This window comes from Genypterus blacodes, unplaced genomic scaffold (genome assembly GCF_046128005.1).
Source record: "Genypterus blacodes isolate CSIRO-AG114 ecotype Tasmania unplaced genomic scaffold, CSIRO-AGI_Gbla_v1 ptg000032l_1, whole genome shotgun sequence".
Lineage (NCBI taxonomy): Eukaryota > Metazoa > Chordata > Actinopteri > Ophidiiformes > Ophidiidae > Genypterus > Genypterus blacodes.
This window is the reverse complement of record NW_027466845.1, coordinates 6,013,290-6,032,644: the sequence shown is the minus strand read 5'-3', so window position 1 is coordinate 6,032,644 and position 19,355 is coordinate 6,013,290. Positions and strand designations below refer to the sequence as shown.

Sequence of the window (19,355 nt, the reverse complement as noted above, 5' to 3'; positions counted from 1 at the left end):
AAGGACAAAAGCAAGATAGTACTGTGAAGAAGCTGAAGCAATTTCGCCGAAACCCGCTGGAAGGCAGGTGATCGCCTCGGTGAAGACCTCATTAAATATGAATGCAGATGTGCATCCAGGGAGTTTGCAACATATAGAGTGTTGAATATCATTTTTGGCAATTTTGTCAAGAGCAATACATGAACTCACACAATGAGAAGAGCAGGCATATCTATCCATCCCATAATAAACGGTCAATAGGTGTAATTGGGTGCAGATCCAGATACATTTGAAGAAGCATTGTTTCTTATGACAAATAGAAGAATAGATGAATCCTCTAATTATTATTCCCATTTTGTTTAAATGTAGGTCAGTTTATTATTAGAACAAGACGGCATGTTTCTCGGTATGTTCGGCCCTAATAACTGCATGAGGGTGTGTAACTCCAACCTTCCCTCTCCCTCCCTGATGTGCATTGCCTCTGTTTGACCCGCACTTACTGGATCCTGTTTTTCCCAATATAGTAGTACGCAATTATTCTCATGGCAGCATTTACAAAGGGGATTTTTTTTGTTTCATTCAATATTCGATGCTGAAAAAACAAAAGGAAACGGGAAAATACTTCCAGGTTTTCATGTATGCGTGCTTTTTCACAATCGGACATCCAAATGTGTTTTTTGGATCAGGAGTGTAACGCTCATTGTCTTTGTTGAGATGCGGAGATAAGGGAAATGGAAAGAACATGTCCTGTTACAGCAGCTCAAGCTCCTTTCAGGATGACGCTCAGACATTCTTCCTTCCCTGGTCTCTCGTGATTTCTGCTCTGACCCTCTCGTGTTCTCCTCTAGCCCTTGCTTTACTCTGCCCGACTCTTTTGTTTTAACCCTTGAACAGAAGAGGTCCTCGCTTTTAATTGCTCCCGGCAGGGATATAAAAGGGCTTTCTCTGCACACTACAGGATGCTTGCGTCTTTGTCAACAGCCCTGAATCTTTAAGCACGAGGGTTGCTCACATTTTTTCTGAGTTAACCAGACAAGAAATAAGGGTTAAATTAAACCGCAATTATATACCCAATTTAAATCGATAACAGCAGAAATAATTGTTGTCTGTCTCATCGATTTCACATCAACGAGCTGATGTCTATTCTGCCCTTTGCTGGCTGCAGTAATAGCTTCACATAGATATGAATGGACTAGCAGCCCTTTACTTATGCATGTCCTTCCCCCACTGAGAGCACATTACTTTACAGCAGGGTCTCCACTAAGAGGGAGAAGGTATTTGTTATGATATTAAGCAATATAGGGTAAAAGTCAGCTGTGGCGGCGCCATGATGAAATGCTTTTGTTTGTTTCCTGCACTCTGAGAGGTTGAATCATTGCTCTGGTGCTCTCTGTGCCTGGTCTGTATTATTTGCTGGTGTTTACTTGGGTCTCCACTTTGTGCAAAATATTAGATTACACACATGATTGAATTCGCTCCAACACAACACAAATAACTACAACCTAAACTGTACTGAACAATAAAATCAAAACATTTTAGAGCCCAACTAACTTTTACAACTTTTTATTGCAGGGCTGTTGTATTGAGTCGTGTAACCTTTGTAATGTTTAATTGCCTTACAGTGTAATTTGTGTTTCTATGTTTATGCCACTGATTGCATAACAAAACAAATCCAGCCTATTGATTCAGCCTCTTAAGCCTTGAAAAAAATGTAATATAAATATATAATTCAGAATGATAAATTAGCAGCAAATCTGTGACCAGCCGCACTGAAAATGCCACAATTGAGACATTGTTTGGAAAGGCAGTCAAGAATAAAATGGTAGTGTTGAGAGAGAGAAACTCTGAATCCGTTCTCAGATCCAAACTCAAACACGTGCACACAGACAAACACACACACACACACACACACACACACACACACACACACACACACACACACACTCACAGACACACACAGATTGAGACTGAGAGATTAAGCCTTTGCTGTGGTAACACATTAGCACCAGGCAGTCAGTAATCCAATCACACACACACAAGATCTGTGCCCTTTGGCAGGAAGCGCCCTGTGAAGGGTCCCAGTCTCAGGACTTCATTAAGATTAAATGAGCACATAAATAGTGCACACATGGTAATGAGAAAAAAGAGGGAGGATTAAAAATGAAAGGGTAGAAAAAGGCTGATGTGAAATACAACTGTGAGGCAATGAGCAGGAGGAGCTAATTCATTATCACACATCCAAGATTAATGCGGTGAGGAATTACTCAATAACAGCGCAAGAGCATTTAAAACACACATGAGGTGAAAATACATTAATCACTCATGCCCTTGTGGTCCCAATCCAGGGCGATCAATAATCAATATAAATGATTGCTATAAACAGTGATAAACCCTGGATGATTAAGGGGATGTCCAGGTTCACTGAAATAACGGCCAGGCAGTGATCGTGCAGCACTGGGCAAATGGAAGAAATATGAGGGGGGATAGTTGCTGTCCTCACCCGGAGGAAACCCCTCCCCATGGGCATAAAATATGCCCCCCCAGAGTATGAAGTTCCCCTTACCCAGAAATAGAGCTTCACTGTCGGCATGAGCGGAGAGGAAGAGCGGTAAACACAGCTGGAGGTCTGCACCACTCTGGCTACAAGAAATGACTAGAACTGCAATGGCACAAACACATAACATGAAAGCAAAAAAACATCTGAAAGAAAGTTGCTGTGGTGACGGATTTGAGGTGAACGTACAATTATTCTGGATTTTCTGTTTGTTTCAGTTTTGTCCTTGTCTGCTAAACCAAGAGGTACTGAACAATCATCAATGTGAATGTTCCTTATTCATTACTGCCGGTCAAATAAAACCCAGGAAACAAAACAAATTCCGCAGTATTTTATGTGATGCTTAGTGCCAAAATGAGCTCAGCGGAACAATAAATATGTGCACAATGTTCTACTTTTCATTATCGTTATCCTCTGAGAGTTAGAGTCAGAGTAGCCCTCTTTTCTTTATCGATCCTGAGACATACACAGAGCTGCAACCTTCATATGTGACATGTATCCCTGTGTGTGTGTGTGTGTGTGTGTGTGTGTGTGTGTGTGTGTGTGTGTGTGTGTGTGTGTGTGTGTTTGTGTGTGTGTGTGTGGTTGATGGCTTTGTCAAAGTTCAGCGCTTTCATTTTTCTGATGGGTTGTTCCTATTGGAATTGATTCCTTAAGTTTGCAAGTCACGTTTTTCACACACACACACACACACACACACACACACACACACACACACACACACACACTGACTGGATTAGGAACACAATCAATCAACGCTTTAATGGGGTTTGTGTATGTGTTGCGAAACCAAGGCATGTATGGAGTGCTGCTCAAGTATTGTGTGTCGCTTGTGATTACTTCATTGTTTTTATCTGCTAAACTGAAAGCTATAAGCAGGTTTCCCCTTTTAATCCTCTTTTGTAATCTCAGAGGAAAAAGGGGGCTCGTGCAATTACTGCAGCCATTGTTGCCCACGCTGCTCGCACAGCTTGACTCTGGCTCGCTAACTTGACTTGACTCCAGTCCAGAACTTCACTTGTAGGACTGAAAACTTTCCTGTCTCCTGTTTGACACATAATGATGATGTTTTGTTGCTTGAAGTTCTTTCTTCAGATTAACTGTAGCGGGACTCAGTGTTTACGCGTTGGGCTGTGCCGCCGCGCCGTGCACAGGTGTCTTGGATTGCCGAGGATCATATCCAAGTCTGTCCAAATCTCTGGCTCTCTTTGCTTTAACCACAGAGATCCGCTTGATGCTGGGGTGACTCACTCAGCAGTTGAGCTCTGAATCTCTGACATGGCAGAACTTTTAGATCTTTCTCCACTTTCTCTCTCTTGTGTTTCCGTCGTCTCTTGCTGCTATTTCTCTCTGTAATTCCTCAGATTCACAAACATTTGCAAAACAACTGTGTTTTTCAATCTGGGTCTCTTTGTTGGCGATGCCACCCACCCAGCTGCTCAGACAACTGTGAACGCACTCAGAGATGCTTCACCTGCGCCACTGCCTCACTCTCTGTTTGACCCCTTTGCCATTACGTTTGTCTGCATGTAACAAGCATGGATTTACTCAGAGAATAGCCAGCAAATATTAGATCTGACATCGGGCATAGAAGCGAAGGTCACAATTTTGCTGTCAATGCCACATACGGTTGGTTGCTGAAATACACGACATCACTTCCTGTTTTCCTGACCAGTAGGCAATGCCTACTTAATCTCCGTTAGTATCTGTTTATGAGCGTATTTGGCAGTGATTGACGGTGAGATGGTATATCTCATACCCAGGCTGACAACGTCTGCTGAAACAAACCTGTTGAGTGGGGATGTGTCTTTGCTTGCAGCACGGCAATGTTTAAGAAAACAACAACCATCCCAACACTTTGAGTGAAGATTAATGAACTGACAGCGTGCATATTTAGACACAACTTTGATTGTGGACCCTCATTTTCAGTGGAAGTCAATTGCAACAGCAGATGACAGTTAAGTAGTTTCGTGTCTGGAGGCTGTTTGAGAGAACATATTGACATCGTCATCGTCGTGTTCTCACCAGGTTGAGCGTTTACATTTCAACACTTATTGCTCATATTGATTTTGTTCTGGGAAACGCACATCTTGCCCAAGGCTGAACTAACTGCCACTGTATCCTCGAAGCCGGTGTGAAAGAGGCCATGAGCACAGGGAAGGAAACCAGCAACAGCGTTTAGGTTTTTTGCTCTGTTTTATGTCTGATCTCTGCACTGACCTCTGTGCTTTACTCGTGAGGCAACAAACAAGCTTACGAGGAAGGAAACAACCCAAGCACTGATGCAATATTGGAGACACACCTATAAAGACACTGATAGCACTGTTAACTTATACAACTTCACCGTGTCACATAAACGGAGGCTGTTTGAGTAATTAGAGGTCGGAATTCAATTAGACATTTCCTCTGTTCCTCAGTTTATATTACAACACGAGTCGAATTACTTTTGTGAGAATACCAGTAGAAGGTTTTTGCCATTTTCAAATCCATAGACGACCTAGATAGATCAACCCAATCAAAACATTAATTCCCTGCTAGCAAAGGTCAGTTTGAACGGTTTGAGTTGTACAGGAGGCAACATTGTCAGCTGGTGCAGTCTGGTTGATCAGAATCGTGAAAAAGCTACATTTGCAAAAAAACAAAGATTTGGTTGCGTTAAAGTTGCCTGTGTGTGTACGTGTGTACAGATGCAGGCAATATCATGTTACAGTTTTTCCAGCCTTTGTTGACAATAGTTTCCTGCCATAAAATAGCTGTCATCTCATTTTTGTCTGGAAGGGATAAATCAAACAACGGAGTAAGGGTGTGTGTGTGATGTGCAGGCCACCTCTGAAGATGACTCAAGTTGTTTTCCTCACAACTTGCGTGCGTTCGCATCGATTGTTTTCTTGTTTGTTCCCCCCTTGTGTCTTCTGGAGCGTTTATCCTACAGCCAGGGACAAAACGCCTAAATGAGTAATCCACAGATAATTACAAGCATCTGGATCACATCTGGATTCTGTTTGCGGATCCACAGATATGACAAATTCCATATTGCACCTCACGCTAATTAGCCTGCATCCTTCCCTCCTTCTCCCTCTCCTCTCCCTGCTCATTATTCTGCTCATTCCTCCGTGTTTGTCCTCTCATCCCGGCTATGCGTCTCTCTCTCTCTCTGTCTTTAGGTGTGTTGGAGAGGACAGTGGAAGGGGAAGCTGTCGCTCTCACCAAGGCCAAGACCCTCTACAGGTCCTGCACCAATGAGAGTGAGTCAGACTGAGCCAATGTTGTGTTTACATCAAGGATTAAATGGCACAGATGAGAGAAAAGGGGAACAAATACCACTGTACGAAAGAAATTCCTACCTCTAAGGTATTAGCAGTACAATGTTCACTATTCAAAAGTATCAAAGGTAGAAGTAGTTGTTGTGAATAATGGTCCAAGGTTTTCACCACTAACAACGGCGACAAACTAACACAAAACCACAGCTCGCCACGAAATAAAGTAAAGTACAAAATCTCCCAAAATGAAAATACTCTAGATAAATGAACAGTAGCTTAAAATTATATTATGTCAACACACACTGGTCTAGGGATTAATTCCAGGAAATGATTCTCTAACAATAAAATAAACAGCAATTTGTTCATTGCCACTGAGTATTAGGGTTAATGTTGGAATGTTGTTTTTTTATGAGATTTCAACAGAGAGATTTCAAGAATAAAATCATACTATGAGGAAATAACAAATGTTAAGTGGAAATTCAGGGTCAGCACGTGTGACCACATGAAGGATGTGGATGTTCTAGTGTAGTAACTTTGGTATCCGCCTCTTAAAAAAGGCAATATGATCATGAATGTACCCAAAACGTATAGATTACTTATGATAGATTACAGGAGATTAAAGGATTCATGTAAAGCAAATGTATCTATGTTGAATAAGAGATGTTTTGTTGTCCTGATGTGCGTTTGTTTAAGGTCTAATCGAGGCGAGAGGCGGATCCCCGTTGCTGCACATGCTGCCTGACGTCTTCGAGTGGCCCATCGCCGTGGACAACTGGGAGGCCACCTATGGTAAAGCTTCCTTTGTCACCGTCACAATGTCTCCCACTATCTCGCTCAGACTCACTCTCACGCTCTTCTTCTTCATCCTCTCCAGGCAAAGCGTGGAGGCTGGAGGACACCATCGCCAGGCTGAACGAGAAGTACGGAACTCAACTCGTGGTTAACTTCTTTGTGGGCACCGACGACAGGGACTCCACCTCGCACATCATTCATGTAGGTGTGCAACCAAACTAATTGCAGCACAGGTTGATTGATAAGTTCTACAAACAGTATAGAGAGGCTCTAATTTACTGTGACTTCTCTGTGTTTATTCAACATTTATCCCGGTTTTCGATGTCCTCGGCTGTGCGGAGGCTGAAGAAGTTCAAAGCCACCGTGATGGATAGCAGCAACAGAAATGTGTTCATCAAGTCTGCAGTTTAAATGTTAATGAGATTGTTGTTAATGAATGGGCTTTTCTGTCCATATGTCAGGGATTAGAAAAAACAAAGTAACCTGCCAAAGAAGGACAAGCAAAAGGAATTTTACACAATAAAACCTGGCAACAGAAAATTGATTTTCATTGATGTCTTATGGCAGATGTTTAATGCGGCGATAAAGGCTTGAGTAACTGTTATTTACGACGCTTAATGTTATAAACTCTTCACAGACGCACGTTCGCACACGTACATACACAGGCGCCGCCCCGCCCCCCCGGCGTGCAATCTGCTTTGGATAAACAGGTGTTTCTGTTTGATCATCCCCATCCGTCTCACCCATCCCCTCAGGAGTCGCATGCTTGGATTGAATTTGTCTCATAAATATTCAAATGTTTACGCTGTCGTCTTGTTCTTCATCAGTTTGACCAGCAGACCAGCCTCGGCCTCCTGTCCAGAGATTACTACGCCTGCATAGGGCCCTACGCAGAGGTGGGTTCAAAGTTCACAGTTAACACACGCTGATGCACACACACACCAGCACTGTAATTATTAGGTTCAGCGGATGCATGATGGAAACTCGATGTTCATTTTTCTGTTTACCCTCCACGAAAAGGGAATCAGTAGAAACATCAATACAAGATTTAACAGTGTTTAGTTGTGTGTGTGTGTGGGTTTGTGTTTAAAGGTTCTCCAAGGCGGTAAGTGATGATTAAAATCAAAGAGGGAAAACAGAGCGGATTTGTAAGCGTCCCAACCCGAACCAGATGTGTGTGATCCGCCGAGACGTCCTCCGCTCTGGTTTCACTCTACAGTTTAACATTGATATTCAGAGAGCAACACTAAACTCACAATCAGCCAGAGGGGAGCAGAGTGTTTGTGCGTGTGGGTCTGCGTCTGAATGTGTGTGTGTGCGTAAGAGTGTAATTACTTGGCTTGCTGGTCACTGGTTTGGATTAAACCACTGACCTCTTTTCTTCCTGTTAATTAGAACAAATCTCTCTTTTTAGCTCTCTCTCTCCCTCTCCCTTTCTCTGTGTGTGTGTGTATGTGTGTGAGATAGGCATGTCAGGCTTATGTGCAGTTTATGACTGACCTGGCTAAGCTGATCCGCACTGACCGGGGCCTGGCCATCAATGAAACCCACATCAGAGAGGAGGTGACGAGAGTTATGGAGCTGGAACGCGACATCGCCAACGTGAGTGTGACTCTACTCAAACCAAACACACAACTTCCTCCTCCAGCGTCTCTTTGTGTGTTTGAGAAGCTGAAGTGAAGAGATGTTGCCTCTCACTGACAATGCGTACAGTATTTGTTTCCTGTGTAATCACTTCCACACACAGACACAGACACACACAAACACTTACTCATTCCTGCAGCCCGATCTTCCACTCTGCTCTCTTCTCCTTTTATAGCAAACGTCTTTTTCCACTTTGAAGCCGAAGTGGAAGGAAAGAGGCACAATTGAGACAAACAACCTTCCTTCGATGTCAATGTCAATGTCAAGTTTATTACGATAGTTTATTAACAACATTTCATACAAATGCAGACTCAAAGTGCTTCGCTAAGTGCGATGTTAGTCATAAAATAATGGCGAATATGTATAAAAGAGCAAGGATTAAAATAAGCAATAAGAAACAGATACGAGTGAAACATAAAAGCGGGACATGATTGTCTATAACGTCGTCACAGCGGGTGGGGTCTCGCATTTAAATGGCAATAAAATGTGCGAAGATAAAGCCAAAGAAAGTACAGTTTTAGGGAATAAAGTAAGGGCAGGTTTCAACTTTGCTCGCACTGTTCTACCTCCCACATCTCACAGGAGGGGGACTTCCTGACCGCCGCACCGCAGTTGCATGCGGGCGTCAGGAAACAGGGGAGGTTAAACTTTGAAGGCGGCCTTAATTCTCAGCCTCCGCTCCTCGTCTTTCCCTCCCTTCAGGCCACCGACACCCCTGAGGACCGAAACAATCCGGTGCTGCTCTACAACAAGATGGAACTGGGCGATCTCAACGCCAACTTCACCCTAGAGGTTGAATCGCAGGTGGCGTCAAAGTCTAAATCTGTCGGAATGCGTTGTCTGCCACCGCCTCCCTGACCTCCCTCTAATGTTTTGTTTTGTTTCTACCTCTGGGATCGTCCTGAAGGTGTTCAACTGGAGTTACTTCACCGCTAAGATAATGGATACTGTCAACATCACTATTCCAGACACAGAGAAGGTCATAAACTACTCCCCCAACTATTACAGAAGGCTCAACCATATCTTGGGCAAATACGGCAAGAGGTTTGTGTGTGTTTGTGTGAAACTCCTATTGGTGCTGGCGTGGGTGCGTTCGTCCTTTCTTTGAACTCTTCTTCTCCGCACAGGGACCTACAGAACTACGTGGTTTGGCGTTTTGCGATGAACATGGTTGTCGGCCTGAGCAGAGCGTATAGAGACACCAGGAAAGCCTTCCGCAAGGTGAACCCACACTGAACCTCTTGACAGCCCGTCATCTCTCTATCTTCCTCCCCCATCTTTCCAAATCTTCTCATCTTTTTCATTTGACTTTTATTGCCTGAAACCAGCGATCCGCAAATAAACTGCATATAAAACTCTGATCTGCCTTCCGTACGTCGTTAATTTTAGTCCGGCTCTGTGTTCTGATCTGATGTCGCCTCGTATCGCCCCCCTGCAGGCTCTGTCGGGTACGACCTCCGAGGCAGCGGTGTGGCGGCAATGTGCACTGTACGTCAACAACAACATGGACAACGCCGTTGGGAGGCTGTACGTGGAGGAGGCCTTCTCCGAAAAGAGCAAAGAGCTGGTCAGTAGGGGATTAGATTAGATTAACTAGATTAGATTAGATTAACTAGATTAGATTAGATTAGATTTACTAGATTAGATTAGATTAGATTAACTAGATTAGATTAACTAGAATAGATTAGATTAGATTAGATTAGATTAGATTAGATAAAATTAGTTTAACTAGCTAGATTAATTAGATTAGAACAAATCAGATTAGATTAGATTAACTAGATTAGATCAGATTACATTACATTACATGTACTAGATTAGTTTAGATTAACTTGATTAGATTAGTTTTATTAGACTAGATTATTGCAATACATTTGACCAGTTAAAGCATCATTTTGTGCTGTAGAAATATGCTGTGAAATCTTGGTGTGGACCCTTGGGAGAGGATTAGGAACAGAGGAGTAGGAATGTCTCTGCGCTACCTAAAAACAGCATCAGGGTGTTAGTCCATTGAATTCATCTTAAATCTGAGATCAAGTCCATCATTTAATTTCCTCTTCATCTGCGGTTTCATTTAACCACTGCAGTCGTGTGTTTGTATGGCATCCTTATCACGATGGCCATACAACCCACTCTGTTAATCTGGATTGTGTGTGTATATGTATATGCGTGTGTGTGTGTGCATAGGCACGCTTCTTGGCACGCAACTGTATGTAAAACAGATTGTGTGTGTCGTCGCATAATGCTGAGCATCTAACACACTCTAGATCTCTGTCATTTTATGGAATTTGCCCACTCCAGCGTGTGTGGGTCTAACATCACATCCAGCATATGTTTGTGTGTGTGTGTGTGCATATTCATTTAAGTATATACTGACGCGTGTGTGTATGTGTGTGTACTGTGTAGTGAAATACTCCCGCTCATATTAATCTACATTATCTACAGTTGTGTGTGTTGAATGCGTCAACCATTTTACAATCCTTATTATGATTTCAAGCAAAGATTTATCTGTGTTTTATTTATAGGCTGGGTAAACGTGCCAAGATGCATAAAGATTAAGTAGTGTTAGTATCTCGAATGCCAATGGCAACTAAGCCATTTATTAGTGAAGCCAATATTGTCAGACAAATAAAATGTAAATACACACAACCTCAGCAAATGAATGCAAACATACACATGCACACACAGGCACACACTCGGTTTGCTGAAAGGTTTACAGTAAAGCTTGGTCAGGATGGTCCCCACTGGTGTGTGGCTGACTGCAGTGTGTTGTCTGAGTGATTGTGTGGTGTGTTGTGCTGAGACGACGACACACAGGAACGCCTCTGCCAACTCGCCAAGCTTACTAACATCCGCAGCAGTGACCTTCATTAGTCTTTAGTCCGGCACATTTTGTCATCACTTTTCCATTATTTTCTTCAGGTCCACATTCCGTAGTGATTCCAAGTCATTTTTGTGTCGTTTTGGAAGTAGAAATGTGGCATAAATACCACGGTGCAGTCCAGTATGACCTGCATATGAAGCATTACACATCATGTCAGTCTGTCTCTGTAAAATACTGTCACTCAAGGAATCCAGATGGATGATTTGATGAAATGTTTTGAAGCTCCTTGCTGTGTAAATTTGCATTTAAATGAGAAAATCTATGCGAGTATGTTATCATAGAAATACGTGTTAAGTTAGATAAGTTTATATTTATTTGCTCCGTCAAACCGAGGAGCCTAGTGGTCTACTGCATGTTTGTTCATGTCCACATGAGGCAGGCGGCCCGACTTCAGTTAGACAGTAAGTGCTCCAAACATGATACAAGACATCTAAATATATGATAAAGATGTAAGAAACTATGTAGAGATAAAGATAAAGATATTTATTATTCCGAAACTGAAGAATATGACTTGGTAGCAGCACTTGTAATCCAATGGTCACATGACTTAGAGTGGACTTTGACTTGACGCCATCAATTTGCCAACTTGACCACTGACCACAACACTGACTTGTCACTTCATTTCAAGTAATTTATCAGTCATAAATACAGATCTTAGAACCACATCACTAAATACATCACCCTAATGATTACAAGGCGTGGAGTTCCTTGTGACTAGACTTGAACCTTTTTTTTCTCGAGGACATGTCAAGTCAAGTTTGTATAGTTTAGTATTACATACAACAACTTTGCACGCCTACAAAAACAAACAGCTCCCACACTAGATCAAATCTCTGTGAGAAGACAAGGTAAAACTCCCAACAACACTCCCTAGAAAATACTTAACATATAAGGTAATGAAGGAAGAAACCTTGGGAGAGCCAATTCAAAGAGAGAGAGAGAGAGAGACAGCTTGATTTAAGACTCCAGTGCCAAGACAACGCAAACACACTCTCTCTCATAATCTCCACTTATGAAGCGAGTGCAAGTGTGCAGGCAGCACAGCAGACACCTGCAGAATCCTTAAGACAGCAAGATGACAAACCACTTTAGTAAATCAAAAGTTTCTCGTTATAACTTTATGAACATTGTACTTGTCTTTACTTGCGCTCATAAACCGTGGTTTTTAAATGCCGACTGAATGTATTTGCATTTCAAAAAGGCTTTTAAAAAATGTTTCTACTGCTCTTTATGAATTATAGAAAGTTAATTACACAATTTAGTGATAGGCGCCTCAGTGGTCCGGCTGCTTAATAACACAGACAGAAGGAGAACCATATGATTCTACATGAAAGGGCCTAATTTAGGTCGGTATATTTTTATGCCTCTGGTGAATAATGTGGAGCAACATGTTTTTATGCTCTTCACCAGATGCTCTGTTGACCCGCCAGTGAGGGAAAAACTCCCACGCCGCCGAGGAGTGGATAACATTTTGTGCTGTGTCGCTTTGAATGACAGTTTATTGTTGATGTTTCCCATATCAGAGATGGCAGGACGTCGGTCTGAACGACACATTTTACTGACGCTCACTCTTGGCCCTTTTTCTCCCTCTGTGTGTGTGTGTGTGTGTGTGTATGTGTGTGGTTATCACAGATGGAGGCAATGATTGATGACATACGAGCGGTGTTTGTCAGTAACCTTCATGATCTGACCTGGATGGACGCACAGACCAAGAAAGCAGCAGAGGAAAAGGTATTAACGTCTAATGGACTTCACTGTGCTGTGCCGGTGTGAGAGAGGAGGTCAAATTGTTCATCTGATCTCTGCCTGCAGGCCCGAGCTATTCGCGAACGGATCGGCTATTCCGACAACATTATGAAGGACGACTACCTTAACAAAGAATACAAAGATGTGAGTGTCTACTGAGTTATTATTATGGATGTTTCTCTTCTGTCAGCGTGGGCTCATTTCAGCTGCGGGTGTATCCGCTCTTTGAGCAACATCTGCATGAAATCTACACTTTTTATGAGGTTTCACTAGAGAATATATGACCTGGTGATGATAGCTCCCATCGCTGCTAATCCCCTGTTTCTCCGGCTCTGTGTGTGTGTGTGTGTGTGTGTGTGTGTGTGTGTGTGTGTGTGTGATAGCTCAACTACAATGCAGAGGAGTACTTTGAAAACATCCTACAGAACCTGGAGTACATGCAAAAGAGACGCCTGCGGAAACTCAGAGTCAAAGTCAATAAAGAGGAGTAAGATTTCCACCCGGTGCTATTTAAATCCGCTGCACACATGCTTGTTCCAGATGTTTCAACACTTTCTATGTGCATGTATGTACTTAATTGACTAATCATAAATAGCTCCTCATTCTCTGGTGATGCCGGCGTGACTGGATTTAGCGCTGTGCCTTCACATTCTCCCACACAAACTCCTACATGTCAGATACAGTTCAGCCTCCTGCTCAGTACAGCAGCATTTGTAGGAATGTTTACTAATATTAGAGTGTGTATAAATAACCACGGAAGGCCGATATCCTTCATCCAATTTTGAATTCTTTAACTCTTTCTCTCAGGTGGGTGACTGGAGCTGCTGTTGTCAATGCCTTCTACTCGTCCAGTCGAAACCAAATAGGTAACACATAGACACAGACACACACTCACACACACACACACACACACACAATTGGACAACCTTCAGATTTGGAGTGTGACCCTGTTTCTGCTGGCGTCAGTGTTCCCCGCGGGAATCCTCCAGCCCCCGTTCTTCAGCAAAGGCCAGCCCAAGTCTCTCAACTACGGCGGCATCGGCATGGTGATAGGCCACGAGATCACGCACGGCTTCGACGACAACGGTGAGATTCTCCACACTTCCTCTCCCTCGGCTCCTCCAGTCAGATTATTTCTCTCCTAATCCAGGGAAACACCGCTGGATTCTAAAAATTGGCTTCATTGATCAGGAGCGGAATGTTTAATCTTCTTACCATCGTTCAGTTTTGTTAAGCTTAACGCCTCGCTGGAGATTATCTTTTCCCGCAAGAGCATAATTTCAAATTCAAAGAGCAAAATTCAAAATCAGGCCACGAGCGACCTCATTCTGCTCTGTCTCGGCAAGCTGCCACCTCAGGACGTCGAAGGCAGTTTACTGTGGTCGCCCGCTGACCCAAAGTGGCCCAAAATCCTTTCAACTAAAGCCTCTTTCATGCTCTTTACTAGGTCGTAACTACGATAAAGACGGCGACCTGAAGGACTGGTGGACCGCAGACTCCACTCAGAGGTTCCTGCAGCTGTCCAAGTGCATGGTGGACCAGTACGGCAACTTCTCCTGGGATTTAGCCAACGGCCTTCATGTAAGTCAAGTCTTCCTCTTGTCCCCCCTCAAAGATGTTTTGCGAGGTTTGAAATAGCAAACAGAAAGGTGCTTTTATTAGTTCAGTCTCTCTGTTTCTAGAGTTTTTCGCCTTCCTGCTGTTTTGCAGCCTCATCTCTTCAGTGTGTCAGGTGTCTTTAATATTTTGTGTTGACGTGTCGGTCTCTTTCCCCCGTTGTCTCTCTTCATCTGTAGAGGGGGGCTTTGAACAATGGTTCCTTTGTCCCGCAGGAGAAAGCTTTCCGAAGCAGCCCAGGAGTGATAAATGCTTTTTTCCTGGAATCATGTGTGATTTGCTGAAATACGAAGAAAAATTACAGTTGCTCTCTCTCTCTCTCTCTCTCTCTCTCTCTCTCTCTATCTCTCTCTCTCTCTATCTCTCTCTCTCTCTTTCTTTCTTTCTCTCTCTCTCTCTCCCTCTCCCTCTCCCTCTCCCTCTCCCCCTCTCTCTCTCTCTCTCTCTCTCTCTCTCCCTCCCTCCCTCTCTCTCCCTCTCTGTCTCTCTTTCCCCTTCTCCCTCATGTCCCTTTCATAGTTAAACGGTAACAACACCCTTGGGGAGAACATTGCTGACAATGGAGGGATACGACAGGCATATCAGGTAATGAGCCCTCAAGCAAAGGATGAAACTCATTTAATGATTACTAATGTTGTTATAGTGCTGATTTACAGGCGGGGGGGAGAAGCTTGGCTCCGTAGTTTGTCACTGTCAGCTGCCGGCTCATTAAGCACAGAAACACAACAATGAAGGACGTGATATTTTTGTTATGACCGCAGTTGCAAGAGTGAGTTACGCTGATATTCAGAGTAAACACACAGAGGAACATACATGACATCTACTCCTGAATAGTCTTTTTGATTTATGCGTGGGAGCGGGCAGAGAAAGTGCACGCTGTTATCACATTGAGATGTCCCTGGAGTGATGGCAATTGCACAAAAAAAAGGACACACAAATCCTGTCAGCCCTCCTAAAGTGAAAGTTTGTGCTGTTTTCCCTGTTTATGTGATTAAATTGTGTTGATATTGGACAGACAAAAAGCAAACTGCACCCTGTTGCCTTTCAAGGCAGCCATAGTACATTTAGATGGAATATAATTAGAAATTAGACCCAAATTGCTGGATAGTGAAGCTGCTTGTGGAGTCAGAGGGGGAATCTTCTAATCCATCATAGCAGACGTACACAGTTATCCCTAAGCTCGATATAATCAGCCAAAACAAAGTGATTCTTGCACCATTGTAGGTATAATGGAAGGAGAGAAGATGGAAACTTTGTGTCGTGTCTCTTCTGCAGGCTTACCAGAACTATGTGTGCAAGCACGGAGAGGAGCCTCCACTGCCCGGCATCGACCTTTCCCACAACCAGCTCTTCTTCCTTAACTTTGCTCAGGTACTGGACAGATGGACAAATACATGAATTAAAAATTCTGCAGCATGGCACTCGGCACACAGCTTGGTAGTTATCGATCTAAAGCACCTTATGTTCTTCCCTCCTCCTTTTCTCCAGGTGTGGTGTGGAACGCACCGGCCCGAGCAAGCAGTCAACTCCATCAAAATCGACGTGCACAGTCCAGGGAAGTTCAGGTAGAATCCTTTTTTTTCCTGCTGCGAATGATTCCAAACAAATGAATATTTCATTTTAAGCCTGGATGAAATAATGGGCTGAGACAACTTCAATAAAACTGTAAAACCGCAAAGGACGGCAACAAACAGACAGAAGAAAATGCACAGCGGGGCTTCGTTCAGGCAATCAAAGCATCAGGCAGTAACAGATTTTAATCCAATAACCAAAACTCAAACTACCCATCATCCTCTCTGCTTTTCGTTATCTCTTGGTCATTTCTGTCTCTTTGGCCAAATAGCTTCAGGTGGGTATTAAATTTTCATCTTGTTGTGAAGACTTTTTTTTGAACGTCTGACCTTCTAAAATTCCAGTAGGACGGCAAAGAAAGAGCAACAAAAAGATCAGAGTGTAACTCCTTCAAACAACCCAAACATCAAATATGAAGCAGCCAGAGTGAAACACCTCAGACTCCATTTACACTCCAACCAAAACCTCTCAACCTCTTTCCCCTTCCGTCTCACACAGGGTCCTGGGCTCACTGCAGAACTTTCCAGAGTTTGCCAACGCCTACAAATGCAAGAAGCAAGGCCATATGGTACCGGACAACATCTGCCGCGTGTGGTGATGCAGCCAGGATGGGGGTCGTTTTGGACACAGGTCGTCCCCGTCCCCCCCGTCCTCCCCTCTTGACTCTTGAAACACTCTTGGAGGGTTTAAGGGTGTGGAAGCTCCTCTCGTGCTTTTTTTTCTACTCGATGGGCCACGGGGTTGGTGGATTGTCTCTGCAGTATGGACTCCCTCAGAAGACGGCGGCGGCGGTGGACTGACACCCTCACAGACAGACAGACAGCTGTGACCCGCTGTGCTCCACTCACTCAGCCTGATTGTTCTGCTTCACACCGGATACAATCACTCCTGATCATCACTTGCAAATATCTGTGTTTTTACTTTCCTCTCCATCACCTATCGTGTAAACGTGTAAAACATGTGTGCCTCTGTGTATGTATGCGTGTGTGGGTGTGTGTACAGTACATGTGTGCAAGTGAGAGGCGGACAAATGCACACACACACACATACACACAATACATTTACATGCTGAGCTGCGATCAAAGCCAAAATGCTGACTAAGCTGTATACAAGGAAGGAATATATGGGATTCTGTAGTTGTTTGCTGGATACACTGTGTACATGGTGTGTGTGTGTATGTGAGGGAAGAAGGTGTGTGAGGGAAGAAGGAGGAAACGTACGACAGACAGTAAGTTTCCGATTGCATAATCCAGGAGGACAATTATCAATCTGATGATGATCGATTACCAATTCATTGCCTTAACACAAATGTACAAACACACACACACACACACACACACACATCACTTCGTACTCATGATGTACTCTTTGTTAATACGCAGTACACTTAATTAATTGATTAGATTAGATTAAATTATTACAGAAAACTCCATGGTGGAATATAGCAGTAGGTGTGTAACTGTAATCATATACCGTACACACACACATGCACACACAAACACGACAGCTTAGTGTTTAATGTTGAAAGAACTTCATTTGCCTGGACAGATGGCTGCTGTTCACATGAACTGAAATGAAGTTTCTGCCTTTAAAGACGACAGCTGGTCATAAATCAACAAGCTGACAATCGACACACACACACTCACACACGCACACACAGCACCAAACATACACATCCAACCCCTGTTTCAATACATTTCTCTAAGCCTTTTGTGTGTGTGCGTGTGTGTGTGTGTCTTTTGCATGTTATCCTGTCTTTGTTTCTGTATATCGGTATGATCGCTGCATATTTCAAACAAATGGTTAAGCCTTACATGATCTGTGTGTGTGTGGGCGAGTGTGTGTGTGTGTGTGCGTGTGTGTGTGTGAGAGTGCAGGGAAAAGTGCAGTCTGTCAAGTATAGCTGTGATTTCTCAATATGACATGACAACATTTTATTACTTTCTTTTCTCACACACACACACACACACCCACACACTGAAGCGCACGTCAATCGACACGTGACGCTGTCAGTCGTCGCTGTGAGGGGAAGAGTGTGTCTCCTGGTTGAACTGTGATCGAGCCTCATGATCCCGTCAGAAGCACACAGCAGCATCTCTGAAGGCACTCGGAGGCTTTGGGTTCAGGACTCGTTCACTTCTGGTGACTTTGTTGTTATGTTAAAGAAATGTAACATACAGAACGCTGTGATACTTTGTCTCTGCCTTTCTTTGATCGCAGCACCATCAGTGTCTGCAGGTCCACCCTTTCCTCCCTCTCTCTCTCTCTCTCTCTCTCTCTCTCTCTCTCTCTCTCTCTCTCTCTCTCTCTCTCTCTAACACACACACACACACACACACACACACACATACAACCCATAGAAAGACAGACAGATATACCTCAGTTGCCTGTATTTAGATACTTTATAATGACTGATAAGAATCATCTTTTCTTTGTCTTTCATTATTTTTATTTGATTTCAAAATAAAACTTTAAATTAAATGCTGTGGTCAATAATTGTGTGTGCGTCTTCAGAGAGGAGCGAGGGTTCCAACAGGAGCTGCTAGAGGCGGGAATGATCTCACAGATTCTGAACTGGGCTTCTCTAGTAATATAAGAGAATAATTATAATACAAAAGATGGCAACACAGGAAAATCAGCCATAAAATGAGCCCAAGACCGTTCTTAACTGTAAACCTTTGACCTTATAAGGTGTGTTTACATTTGCCAGTGGGAAATAGATGAAGTGATTTTGAGTGGATATAAAACCTCAGTGTGTGGACCGGCCCGGTTTTCCCTGGTGTGCACTTCAGCGTGCAGCATGAGCCTCTTTCCCTCTGTTAGTACGAGAGAAAACATCGGCCATAACTTAATTTAAAAAGCAGCATTAGCCGTAACTCTAATTGGACTTGTGCGTGTGGGGAATAGCGACTAATGTATAACGTTAGTAAAAGGACCAGCATAGAAAATCTGTGTAATATCTTTATGGTCTCTCTCCCTGCCTGCCTGCCTGCCTGCCTGTCTGTCTGTCTGTCTGTCTGTCTGTCTGTCTGTCTGTCTGTCTGTCTGTCTGTCTGCCTGCCTGCCTGCCTGCCTGCCTGCCTGCCTGCCTGCCTGCCTGGCTGCCTGCCTGGCTGCCTGCCTGCCTGCCTGCCTGCCTGCCTGCCTGCCTGCCTGCCCGCCTGCCCGCCCGCCCGCCTGCCTGCTGGTAAACGTCCTTCCATGCTGCACAGAAGCAGCGAGCACATGTCTCGGCTCAGTGAAGGCTCTCCGCTCCCAGGAGAAAACTGGAGAGGCATACGTTCAGGGACACTTAAAGAAGAAGAAGAAG

At 43.7% G+C, this 19,355-nt stretch overlaps 1 protein-coding gene across 2 annotated transcripts in view; it reads left to right on the top strand.

The window, feature by feature from the left end:
- Positions 1 to 18,526, top strand: part of LOC142995468 (neprilysin-like) — a 29,032-nt gene extending 10,506 nt beyond the window's left edge. For both annotated transcript variants that reach the window (XM_076146550.1, XM_076146551.1), the window contains exons 5-23: positions 5,698 to 5,778; positions 6,487 to 6,582; positions 6,668 to 6,786; positions 7,413 to 7,481; positions 8,053 to 8,187; positions 8,932 to 9,033; positions 9,137 to 9,273; positions 9,357 to 9,450; positions 9,668 to 9,796; positions 12,743 to 12,841; positions 12,923 to 13,000; positions 13,240 to 13,343; positions 13,664 to 13,722; positions 13,823 to 13,942; positions 14,304 to 14,437; positions 14,993 to 15,058; positions 15,749 to 15,844; positions 15,962 to 16,038; positions 16,544 to 18,526. In XM_076146550.1, coding sequence (XP_076002665.1) covers positions 5,698 to 5,778; positions 6,487 to 6,582; positions 6,668 to 6,786; positions 7,413 to 7,481; positions 8,053 to 8,187; positions 8,932 to 9,033; positions 9,137 to 9,273; positions 9,357 to 9,450; positions 9,668 to 9,796; positions 12,743 to 12,841; positions 12,923 to 13,000; positions 13,240 to 13,343; positions 13,664 to 13,722; positions 13,823 to 13,942; positions 14,304 to 14,437; positions 14,993 to 15,058; positions 15,749 to 15,844; positions 15,962 to 16,038; positions 16,544 to 16,643 — 1,895 coding nt within the window. In that variant the 3' untranslated portion in view covers positions 16,644 to 18,526. The remainder of the gene's footprint in view (positions 1 to 5,697; positions 5,779 to 6,486; positions 6,583 to 6,667; positions 6,787 to 7,412; positions 7,482 to 8,052; positions 8,188 to 8,931; positions 9,034 to 9,136; positions 9,274 to 9,356; positions 9,451 to 9,667; positions 9,797 to 12,742; positions 12,842 to 12,922; positions 13,001 to 13,239; positions 13,344 to 13,663; positions 13,723 to 13,822; positions 13,943 to 14,303; positions 14,438 to 14,992; positions 15,059 to 15,748; positions 15,845 to 15,961; positions 16,039 to 16,543) is intronic.
- Positions 18,527 to 19,355: the final 829 nt, after the last annotated feature.